This window comes from Acipenser ruthenus, chromosome 12 (assembly GCF_902713425.1).
Source record: "Acipenser ruthenus chromosome 12, fAciRut3.2 maternal haplotype, whole genome shotgun sequence".
NCBI lineage: Eukaryota > Metazoa > Chordata > Actinopteri > Acipenseriformes > Acipenseridae > Acipenser > Acipenser ruthenus.
This window is the reverse complement of record NC_081200.1, coordinates 30,265,249-30,278,123: the sequence shown is the minus strand read 5'-3', so window position 1 is coordinate 30,278,123 and position 12,875 is coordinate 30,265,249. Positions and strand designations below refer to the sequence as shown.

Here is a 12,875-nt window from a genome sequence, read left to right as displayed (position 1 = left end):
AGTTGCACACTCTTTTTAAACAACGTTTTTTTTTCCTTTACCTATTTGCCAAGCTGAATTTTCTGAATTAACTATTATTATTACTGAAGTTGACTATTTTATCTTACTGGATCCAGAAGAGGACATAATCTATTTGTATAGCAGCTGCTGAAAAAAATGTAATTTTTCCTCAGTGGTATAGTCGAATCTTAAAACGAAAACTGACTGCCCTGTTAAAAAATACTTTACGCGAGAAAATAACAACATTTCTAACATTCGATAGCTTTTTTTATACAAAGCTTTTTTTTAACGTTGTTGAAAAATAAACATATCTCTGAAAGGTGCGATTAAAAAATCAAGGAAAAGCTAGTTAATAAACTTCCTGCAGAGTTCATTTGACGTTTCCTTCCTTGTCTTTGTGTAAGCAAAAAAAAGAAAGAATACCTTCTCCAAACACGCGTTGACAGGGGGTTGAATTTGGGCAGATTTGCACTAGATGAAAAAGACAGACATGTTGTACTGGCACCAACATGTGCGCTTAGACTTAAAGGAGAAAGGGGATCTGGAGAAAAACTAATGATGAAAAAGGTCTCCTCCATCCCAGCGCCTTAATTAAATGCATGGAATGAACGGAGAGGCACATCTGGTTTCAATCTGGATCCCTTTGATGGCATCAAGTGTTCTTTTCCCAGATCAGGGGCTGGAAGCCATGGGCTGTCTATGGCATCTTGCAGTCCAGACTTCTGCCATTTGAACACATGGACCCCCATCTCCTGTCGAGGCCCTCATTCAAGCGCACGCAATCCTTACTTTTAATGCATTTCTTAATAGAAACGCGACAAAATGCTCACAGACTAGGACATCAAATGTTAACTGCTTGCCACATAGTAATGTATTTATAATGACAAGATTAACGGTGGATAATAATAATAATAATAATAATAATAATAATAATAATAATAATAATAATAATAATAATAATAATAATAATAATAAAGAGATCCAACCGCATGTAAAGTTTTTTTTTGTTACTATGTAGCTATTTTTCCAGCTCTATACATTGCGTGTTAAAATAAATAAATAAATAACGGCAAAACAGAAATGTATTTACTGGTTGTCAAAATAATGCCGTGCAGTTCTAGAATAGTGAACGGGTTATTGAGGTACAATAGGTAGGTAAATTGGATTCTCATTAGAATGTCAGTCGGGTGAGAACACACATCCAGAGCAACATGGTCCCTATAGCGCGCCTCTGAACTAAACTTAATTTTCTTTTTACTGTACACCGTGTCTATTTAGAAATATATTGCTTTTTATATTCTTTCGAGCCCAGAGCGGAAAGCATAGAAACAGCAGGAAACAAGAAAGTTGATTGCATTGGATGTGGAATTTTTCCAAAAGTCTCCCTGCAGCTCTTAACAAAACATGCAAATGAGATTTTTGACCAGGATCTAAAACAAATCAGGAGGAGTTAATTCCAAATCAAAATAATCATTGTGTTTGAAGTGGACCGCGTATCCTAGCTGTCAGTTGCTCTTTGTTATATTATTTCGCTAGATGTTAATTAGGTCTCCTTACGAAACCCCGGGGCTCCCTGCCCAGCTCAGATGTTGCCAAGGTTTCCTAATCAGACTGTTTTGGTGGTAATGGTGCTGTGTTCGTGTGTGTATATGGGAGGGGTGGCTTGTGATGTAGAGAGGGGTCTGTAAAACGTCAGAAACAGGACAAAGGCATTGCCACGTAATTACAGGCTCCTATTAAGTCGATCTACCCTCCCAGGGGTCTCACATTTTCATGTATTCCCCGTAAAGGCTCACCAGAATGCCAGTTTGTGCCTTTTGAAGTGCAAGAGAGTCCCTTGATCCAGCTGAGAGAAGAACTCGCTCCTAAAAGCGCAGTGTCCAGCCTTCTTCCTCCGCGAGAGTAATCCGAGGGAGTTTACTCATATCTACATCTGTAAGACATCATCTTTTCTGTAACCTTAGTCATCCATGTGAGTCAACAGGAGTAAGAAAGGAGGAACGATTTCCCGAAGACGAGGCGAGGCGTTTCAAGTTATGTCCCGAATGTTCTGTGTGTGGAAGTAAGCAAGGGCTGAAGCGAAAACAGCGTGTTTACCAATCTCTGCAAAAACACGCTCTTGATCTGTGTGACAAGAAGACCCGTGATCAACAAGTTAAAGAAACCTGGGAGCTCACTGGTAACCGTCATTCCATCTGGATAGCTACTATTTTGAACTTGGTGTCCTTTGTTTTGAAAAAGTAAAAGTAAAAAAGACTGGTGTTTTTTTTTTGTTTGTTTTGTTTTTTTGGTGCTGCGTGTGGTTGTTGTATGTAAGGAATATTTTGGCGGATTTCATTTTTTCCTTTACATTGAACGGTGTGAGTCATGACTTCTAGTTATGCCCATGTAATGGACAGGCAAGCTTCGATTTCCAGTCGCTTGGAGAGCCCGATTACAGCAAATCTGGAAAATCTTCAGGCTAAAAAGAACTTCTCTGTAAGTCACCTGTTGGATCTGGAAGAGGCAGGGGAGATGGTGGGGACACACCCGGAGGAAGGTGCCGGAGAGGCGGGCAGGAGTATGCTAGAGTCTCCGGGGCTGACAAGCGGCAGTGACACCACTCAGCAGGAGAGTAAGTGCGAATTAAACTCGCGGGGAAATATCTGGGGGTTCGAGCTGTGATTAACATCTTAATGCAGAAATGATTGTCACATTAGTACATACATGTCAATTAGACGACGCCAAATGAGCTGACATCTGTAAGACACGAGAGAATAAAATCAACATAACTGGGTGCATTGTATTCTTTCATACACACATATTTAGAAAACATAAAAGCATCTACACAGCAGGGTTCATTGCAGTAGATTCCACGTAAGTCATTGAATTTGTAATTCGAATACGACTGCAACCTAAAGTGCTTGAATGTTCTCTGTCATTTGTTTGCCATACAAACTTTGCCTCCATTGAAGAACTGGCCATTATTTTACCATTAACATCTTGATGTCAATGAAGCGTGGCAGTGTGAGTTGATATCAGTTCGAGTCTTCCTACGGGTGAATGGGTACAAAAGAAAAAAGTATGTAGGTATTTACATTTGCAGGTTGATATTCCTAATTGGAATCTGATGCTCCTTACGATCTTTGTATTTTAACAAAAGGCCCAGTGTGTCAAGCCAGTGGGCTCCAGATAGTGTCACGGAATTTAAGTAAACTAATTGAATAAGTAGAGCACAAAGCTAAGATGCCAGCATATTCAGCGGTTAATAACACTTCAGCGCTGTATGGACTTCATTTTAATTCTTGCTTTAGTGAACTTCTGTGTACTGTGCTATAGAACATCAAACTTTTCAGAAAGACCAAAGTCATCCTTTATTAAGATTGTCTTAAGTGGTAAAGATGGTTTCTGATTTGGAATCAGGTTCACATTTGTGAAAAAAGAAAAGTCGGAGAATAAATATTGTGATTTAATTAATTATTTTAATGTATATAGAATGTGTTACTAACATACGTTTCCCTACCTTTAAATATATATATATATTTAAATTAGGAGAGAGGGTGCCGTGTCATATAAACAGTGGCTCGATCGAAGAAATCACTCGGCACAGCTCAGCAAAATCGCCTCTAAATAGTCCAGTTCAGCTTCATCAATTGTGGTCTCTTTCACTTGTCAAACATTTCAGCAAACCTAAACAGTCATTTGTAACAATTACTGTACCTGATGAAGTGCTGCGTAATTAACATCAGTAACTAGTATCACCAATTGCTTGAATAAATACAGCGTACAGATATGCAGTTTTCTTATTTGTTAATATAGATACGACCCACTTAAAACAAAAAAAGTTTAAAAATTATAAACGAAAAACAACAAGCTTGTAATTTTCTTGTTATAAAAAAAAACACCTACTACAGCGTTAACTTGGCAGAACTTTGAATTCGTGCAAACGAGACATTTCTGCCATGAAGTTTAACTGCAATTGAACTGCTAGTAGACCTATTTATTAGGTTAGTCATGAAATATTAATAAAAATAAATTAGGAGGCATTTTTGTACTTAGAAGTGTAGAAGTTGCCTTTTTGGTTTAGAAGAAACGTGTCCAGTATGTTTTATCAACCAGCGCAGCTTATAGCAATGACAGTGAGCTGGCCTAAAGTAACACCTGTATGGCAGTGGTAAAATCGGAAATAAAGATTGCAATGTAGTATCACAATGGAGAAAAGAACAACAACAAGAGTTACGCACGCGATCTGTGTGCAATAGCTGTTCCATTACAGAAACTGTGTGCTATTGTGCCACTTTTAATCTGCATATAATCAAATGAGGATGTCTCTCACAGTATAGAATTCCTAAATTAGTGGAAACAGATTATTTTAAGAATCAGCTGGTGAGGTATTCGCAATGTAATGTCCGTGCGCAGTTGGGGTTAAATGGTCACTAATCTGATTACATAGGCTACATCGATTAGTCATGAATCACATTTAATACACGGGCTCTCTGGGTAGAACGAATTTACACTTAAAGAAGAAAAACAACACCGTTTTTTACACGGTGTGAGTCTTCCTATTTGCTTTTTATTTCTCGTTTTACTCTCAGTAGGCCTACTTACACACAAACATAAGAAGAACATAAGCAAGTTTACAAACGAGAGGAGGCCTTTCGGTCCATCTTGCTCTTACATGTTTAACAATAGTTGAAGTTATTTGCTTAAATTATAAATAATGAATGTAATAGCAATTAATTAACGATTTAAACTATTAAGGGTGTCGTGCCTTCATTATAGCCTATAGTTAAACACTTCTGTTTTGAGAAGCTGTACAGGCCCCTAAAGTTCAATAGATCGTAGACTCGTCGCAGTCTCTGTTTTCTTATTGTACAATTAAAAGTTAAATAGTTAATTAAAAAAAAAACAACAACATGGGCCCCCAGTTCCGCTTTTTAAATGAAATAAAATAACATACGGAAAATAACACTTTAAAATACATGAAATGTTTTAACCTAAAAATGTTTTATGATTTAATCTATTTCAAACGAACTGATCGTAGACATAACGCATGCACTTCTACAATGAATGCGTACTAGTTTAAAACCGGACTATGCCACCTCCTGAACCAGTGTTTGTAAGGACTACAGAAGTAACATTTGTGACATGGGAGGTGCTGTTTCAGCGTCTGTAACACCGCAATTTGCTTTTCGTTTTACAAAAACATGTGTACATTTTAGAATGATGGTGGATGCTTTGTGAATAGGGCCCCAAAGGTTTTATAGCTAATATATGTTTTATAGGTTTTATAGTGGTCTTTGAATGTTGCAATTTTGAAAATAATATTAATCTGTCTTTCTTTAACGTAGCCTATACTAGAACTATGTTAACATTTTAAGAGCGGGGAACATGTGAGATCATATCCAGAAAAGACACTTCACTTCTGCTGTCAACTGTATCAATACCAGTTAGACCTTCCCGAGGGAGTAATACGGACTTGGCAATTTCATTGGAATAATTTTTATTTTTCTCTGGGTTATCTGCATTTCTCCGTCAATATCCTACATGCTCTGTTTATTAAGACAATTGCACACAAGAGGCCTGTCATCGTTGAAGTAAACAGAACTAAATGAAACGGAAAATGTTTTCTAAATGTACCCGACAGACGAAAAGCCTCAAGAGAAAGCTAGTCGTGCCACAGACACACTCCGTATTATACACATCAATCAGACCTTAAATCACCGTAATAAAACTTCAGAACAAAGAGGGAAAAGTCACTCGTGATGAATGGATCAACGCTGAACTCTAAACCCTCTTTATCTCAAACCACAGAGATGAAAGGGAGGCTGGGTTTGGTCATTTGGTAAAGTGAACACGAAAGATCTCAGGAGAGAGGCAGCGTTGCTGATACAGTCTCACTTCCATTATCAGTTTTGCATTTTAAATGGTAACTATAACCTACCTTTGTATAACCCATGAAGTATATGAAAACCTTTTTATCTACGGTATTGCGTAGATAACTGAAACTTGTGGACTGCGAGAGAATGCACGCGATATTACAACCCCCAGTTTAACTAATTATTTAAGTAAATAACTAAGAGGATTCCTAATCTTTAGCCTAATCGATTAAATTAGGCTAAAGGTTATATGCTTTATGCTAATACTTAAATTTAGGCTTCTGTCTTGCCAAAGCAGTCAGACTAATCACTAAACACATTTTTGATTTATTGTATTTAAGTAATTCATTAGTAACTCATAATATGTGTAGACTGTATTCTCTAAGATAATTCCGCGGGGTAGGCCTATATATTCAACTCTAGATTTGGGAGACTTCCACCTCCGAGATTTTAAAATCTATCCTTATAAAACCGTCAGTGCTATTACAATTATTTAAATGTGTGGAAATAAAGATCATTACGCTATTTTCTGAGCGTCTTAAATTATTTAAAATATACATTGAACAGTCATTTTAACTGTTTGTTTTCTACAAATAACATTGAAAGGCAAACAAAAAGAAATGTATATATAAACAACATTCTGTAAAAACTGTAGGTAATCTCCAGCAAAAAATATATATACACAGGGCTTTTATCATTCTTAAAATAATGGGATGTAACCAAACAAGAAAACAACATCTATGAGGTGCGGGTAAAGAACTTAAATTCTGTTTTATAATTCTATACGGTTTCCAGTTTATTATTATTATTATTATTATTATTATTATTATTATTATTATTATTATTATTATTATTATTATTATTATTAATAATAAGTAACGTGGATAAATATCGTCCATAGTCTTAAGACATACTGTAAATTGTCATTTATTAGTAATTTTAAAATAACTTCTTACTTTTCAACACTTTAGAAACTTGCATTTTCTACCCATCTTTTAACACTTTCTAATATGTCGCGTAGAAATAAAAGAACAGTTTTGACAGTTTGAATAATTTATTAGCCTTATTAAACATACACGAGACACTCGAAAGCTGTTACAAACTTCCCTTTGGTCCTTTGAAAGGGCTACTGGGAGTAAGGTCTATGCTTGAAATAGGCCGAGGAAAAACCAGTATTGCTCTAAATTAAGCAGGTTGGTTTATTTTTTAATAAACGTGAGCTCCTTATGCAGTTGTGATTTGCACTTGTATTTATTCCGTTACACTTTAATATAATGGAGGCAAATTCCTATAAAGTCCAACGCATTAGCTGACATTCCTGTGGGGCTCCACTTCAATTTCTTACGATTTTTTGGCATTAAAAAAGTCATATAGAGGACTATCATTACAAAATAACCCAAATCGTGTGTTTTTCAGATGCTGCTCGTATGAATGTGCGGCCGTTAGTTTAACATGTCACCTTTATGTACCGAAGAATATGGTTGTAGGCATAGCCTACCACTAAGCAAAGAAAGAAGCTATGCGAGAAACAGCACCAAGTTACCCTATACAAACACACGTTGCTAATATTTAAACCAGTTTAATAAATTAAATAGTTATAAGACAAAAAAAAAAAAATTCAAACCATGCGTTTCCAAAATTAGCACTCATCCGGATTATAGATTATATCACGAACATTTCAAAAACGCGTTATTATTATTAGTAGTAGTAGTAGTGGTAGTCATAGCAATAGTAGTCGTCGTATAGTAGTATTATAACATTTAAAATAAAACGTATAAGTCTACTTTTTGTCTTTTATATTCTAATTTTAAAATGTTAATACAGCCCTATATATGAAATGTGCTTAGTTTAGTACAAACAAGTCCATCATCAAACGGTGGCTGCACTAAGGAGACTTTTACCACTGATACCACTATTCCCTTCATCTAAAATCGCATAATATTATCCTTACAAGAGAGATACTCTGTGCTGCTGTGGTGCAAACTATTTTTTCCCCCAATAATGTACTCAGTTCTAGAAAACCATAAGCCACAGTGGTAGCCTGTATTTTTGAAGCTGCCATATAAATGCAAACCCTTTCAGAGGGGCACTGATCTCAACATATCTATTCAAATGCATTCAACGTTTGTGTTAGTTGAGTAAAAATCAATCAGTCACTGCCAAGCCTGTCGAAAAGCTATGCTATGAGATCCTATAGTGAACAACTTCTTTAGGATTTTAACATATATACACGGCTGGAGTACATGAAAGTCAGTATATAATATCACATAATGCTGCGTTTTGGGTGACAACTTTGTTTTAGTCACTTTAGTTTTCAATAATAATAATAATAATAATAATAATAATAATAATAATAATAATAATCCATCAGAAATGATCTTATGTGGAACAATTACATGTATTATTCAAGTACAAATCAAAACTTCTAAATGCCCATGGGGCGTTGTCAACATTTAGATAATGAATGTTACTTTGGGGAAGATGCATTTGTATTTATGTTACAATTTTATTATAATTGATACATTCAAAGTGGGGATTGGCTGCTAGTCACATTTGGTGTGTGTGTGTGTGTGCGTGCGTGCGTGCGTGTTTGTGTGTGTAATGTACGCTTTAGTCGCAGAAAGTAGTAATTTGGGGGGCAACCCATATGTTGCACTAAAGCCATATTGATCAAACAGTTTGATATTTTTCAGAAAACGTCATGCATGTGTTTACCTTTTGATCGATAAAATATTCCATACTGGTACCTTTACAACTAACAAAACACTAAATGCAGTCAAATATTGTAAGAGATATTAATTCCACAACTTTTCTTTACACTATTTTATAATCTAAATGGCTGCAATGGCAATGGTTAGATTTTTTTAATTGTGCTATTTAATTGTCGCCTATATATTTCAGAAAATATGTACATACATGTTAATGTAACTCGGGGTTCTCTGGCTTACACAAGTGATATTTATGAAAACGTATTTTTTATATTATTTAATTCCAGATGATCAATTAAACTCAGAGGAGAAGAAGAAAAGGAAACAGCGACGTAACAGAACCACGTTCAACAGCAGCCAGTTGCAGGCACTAGAGAGAGTGTTTGAGAGGACACACTACCCCGATGCCTTTGTGCGAGAGGACCTGGCACGCAGAGTGAACTTGACCGAGGCCCGAGTCCAGGTAACACACACACGCGGGACCCTTCAGCATAAGGAAAATGTTTTACATAGATGTGCTTTTTTCTTTTGTAGTTTCTATTTGTATGCATCATTGTATTTGGCAAAACCAGCAGACTAAAAGGCATACTTTTACTTTTATGCAACTGATATAAAACGCTCCAGGCGTCAGCTGTGTCAGCATTGCATAGAATGCTATTTTTCTCTGCCTTAATCAAACAGCTCAGCATTTTAAATGTGCTCAGTAGTTTATTGTAAGTCTGCCATGTGCCTGTTACAGACTGTCAAAGGACACAAGACATTACTTGCTATGTCAGATAAAGCTAGAATCTAAACTAATGACCTGTGTAAAAGGTAAAATGTGACCACAGGAATTCACAACCAATATCAACAGTAGACAGTTGTTTCAACTTTACCCTGAACCAATGTCTAATTATAAATTGGCTAAGAAGTTGCTAGTGTTTTCTAAACTATCCTATATTGCATTTTCTTTTGCAGCTCAATTTACATAAACCACAGCAGCCAAATTCGCTAACACTGTAACAGTGGGCTGAGACTAATTGTAAAAAGTTCAGTCAAAGCAATGAAAATATCTCTACTGACCTAAGTTAGTGTAGCAGTTTATTTAGCTTGGTGGTAGAATTTATATTTTTGGTGACAAGGGAACCATTAATATAGGTCTTTAAGCCATTTATCTGCCTTCATTTTGCTGTGTGTGTGGATCATCTTTTAATGTTTTCTTTTCATTTATTTCCAACAAATGCCAATATCAGATTGTAAACATATATCTTCTTTGAACAATATTTACAGGTGTGGTTTCAGAACCGAAGGGCCAAGTTCCGCCGGAATGAGCGAGCCATGCTGGCCAGTAAAAACGCCTCCCTGCTAAAGTCCTACTCTGGGGACGTGACGGCGGTGGAACAGCCAATAGTGCCTCGCCCTGCACCCCGACCCAATGATTACCTGTCCTGGGGCACTGCCTCTCCGTACAGGTAAGAACAGTTCTGTTGCTCTTTCCATCTTCCACTGCCTTCATCTCATCTCTTTTTCTGCTCCCTTCACCATCTCTGCCTATTTCTTTCCTTTTTGCTCCTTCTTCTGCTCTGCTTCTTCTTTAATCCCTCTCTTTCTGTCATCCTCTTATCTTGCTGCCGCTTTACTGGTTTCCCCCTTGTCATTCAGCTGGTTTACAATAGAAAGCAGCACAAGTTGACAGCAGCTTGATATACAGCACTACCCAGCACATTTCATTTAAGAAAACATTGAATGGGCTCTAGGTATTGGCATGAAAAGAAAAAAAAACTTGCTGTTTTTTTTTTTTTTTTTTTTAACCAGGATAAGCAAATCTTGAACCATAATTAAAACTGTTTGAACCAGCAAAATAGGTTGAAATCCCTCACTGTCTGCCCTAAACCAGTGCTGGTCATTTCTAATTACACAGGGGTGCCAACCTTTATGTAAATATATATATATTTAAATAATGAATATAGACTATATATACTGTAAGTATTTTTGGCACAGATTTTTGTGTGACTCCCATTGGCTTGACTTATCTCCCATTTGAAAGAAAGATATATTTTACTATAATTCTGTCAAAATTCATTTCTCAAATGTTACTTATTTTATTTTTTTGTAAGGGGTACTTTACAAAAATAGGCAAACCGGCCACTAACATTTAAACCCCCTAAACAAGTGAATGCAGGCACAACAGAGCCATCACATGTTACAATTTATATATTTCAAGCTGGTATCCAAGTCCGGAAGGCGTGCCAATGAGAGTCTCACAGAAAATGCTGCCTTCAGAATGCAAGTACTTTTTGATTTTATTAACTGCAGTTTTATGTTTATGTGTTTCACAACCCATTCCCCCCAACAACCAAGGAGCTTGAAAATTATTCATAATTTTAGTGCAAGTTTACAATCAGTGATAACACTTTTTTTTTCTCTCAGTTTCTCAGGTGTTTACTTCTACACCCAAGAATTAGCTTTCTACCTTTTGAATCAGAAAAACAGAAATGTCAAGTGACCGAAAACTACTGTCAATGTCTCGTTTAGATATACAACCACTGTCAATGTCTTGTTTAGATGTATTATTCTTTTGTCTACTTGGGTCAAATTAATAAGGAGACTGGGAAAAAAAGAGAAACAAGAAAGAAAAACAGTAAATAAATAATAAAAATAAAACAACCAGATACATTGTAAACGCTGATTAAATTAAGAAAAGGTGTTTTTAATGGGCTCAATGGTATTAAAGGGGTTGGCAGCTCTGCCTCTGTTACAGTTACAGTTTGGAACATCTAGCTTGTGCCTCATATTACACTTAAAAGAGCCTCAGCCATCATATTGTGCAGGTTGTTATTAATAAAATTAGATGCACCTCTACATTCCCTATACACTGAGGTATATACACTTGAAGAGTTTCAGTTACTACTGTTATATGCACACACCAATCAAGTTTTTTTTTCAGATAAAAGTATTGGTTACAAATTCCAATATCCTTTAAGATAAGGAGGATTTTACCCATCTTAAATATGTGGGTACTGGCATACAAAATATAGTTGTGCTGCGTCAGAGTCTCACTTGAAAAATGTTTGCATGTTTAACAATCTTGAATGAAATAGGTACAGTATAGTGTACATCAGGACTGTTACACTATGTAGCTGTCAGACTGCTTATATATTTTTTTTTAACAATTTGTTCTCTTTTTCTTTTGCAGTGCCATGGCTACCTACCCACCCACATGCTCTAACACCAATACCACCCAGGGAATGAACATGGCAAATAGCATCGCCAACCTGCGCCTCAAAGCAAAGGAGTACAGCTTAAACCAGGTGCCAACAGTGAACTGAAAGCAACAATCAATACACACCACAGGATTATGACTTCACAAAGAAGACCTGTCCAAGACTGACCAAGGCTGGCAAAATTAATCTCCTGGGAATTACAACTAAAGCTTACTCTTCTTGGTGCATCATTCAATTTATGAACATTTATAAGATGCGAAATCCAATCGGACAGTAAAAGACTGAATAAAACTTGAAGTGTTAAGAATATTATGCCATGGCATGCTTCTTTGGATGCTGTAACACTAATACATTTGTATATAATTAGAACAAATAGTGCCACCCCCCCTCCCCCCTCTCACCTTGCCTTTTCAGAGACACCTTTATTGAAGACCATGGATTTAAGAAGCTTCAATCAAAAACGTGAACCTTCTCAATCACCCTGTCCTTGTGGACAGCAAACAAGCACAACCTTTCTGTCTCAAACAACTCTAAAGCAAGATTTTGGATTTTATCGACTCATGTCGCTGGGAATTATAAGAAAAATACAAAAGCTATAGACTGGGTTGTCTTAATTAACTGTTTCTATTTTTATTTTTTCATTTTATACCACTGACTAACACATGTCAACAAAGCATTTTGTTTCATATAATGTATGTTATAGCATTTTCAACGACCAAAACCATACTTTTGAAAAAAAAAGTTGTTTCTTTTTGTATTATATCTGTATTTCTTACTGAAGGTTACAATTTTGAATATAATAAAATATGCTGTAAAAACAATTTGGTGAAATTGTATAACATGGCTTGGTATAGAAATGCATTGTGAATTTGAGAAGGGGGTATCATTTGCAGTGCTGGTAAAAAGTCTGGGTCTTTCGCAGTAGTGTTTTGGGGCTGCTGGTTATTTTTTTGGCTTGTTATCTTTTTCTGGGAGCCCAGCTCTCCCTTGTTAACGCTGCTACTGACTTTGGTGAATGGAAATATTTATTTTAAAAACATTTTTTTTTTATGACACAGGAAATCCTTTTTTCTTAGACGTGGACCCTGTGGTCTCATCTGGATTAA

The 12,875-nt window shown here is 36.1% G+C and overlaps 1 protein-coding gene across 2 annotated transcripts; it reads left to right on the top strand.

Annotated features, from left to right (window-relative positions):
- The first annotated feature begins 1,551 nt into the window (after positions 1-1,551).
- LOC117416991 (paired mesoderm homeobox protein 1-like) lies at positions 1,552-12,590 on the top strand. Of its 2 annotated transcripts, XM_034028528.3 has the most exons (5): positions 1,552-2,614; positions 8,854-9,029; positions 9,836-10,017; positions 10,770-10,831; positions 11,742-12,590. In XM_034028528.3, exons 1-5 carry the CDS (start codon positions 2,368-2,370, stop codon positions 11,795-11,797), a joined length of 723 nt encoding a protein of 240 aa, XP_033884419.1. In that variant the 5' UTR covers positions 1,552-2,367; the 3' UTR covers positions 11,798-12,590. The 2 variants fall into 2 exon arrangements, with proteins under 2 accessions (XP_033884419.1, XP_033884418.1); XM_034028527.3 differs by lacking the exon at positions 10,770-10,831 and having other exon boundaries at positions 1,571-2,614.
- The last annotated feature ends 285 nt before the right edge of the window (positions 12,591-12,875 follow it).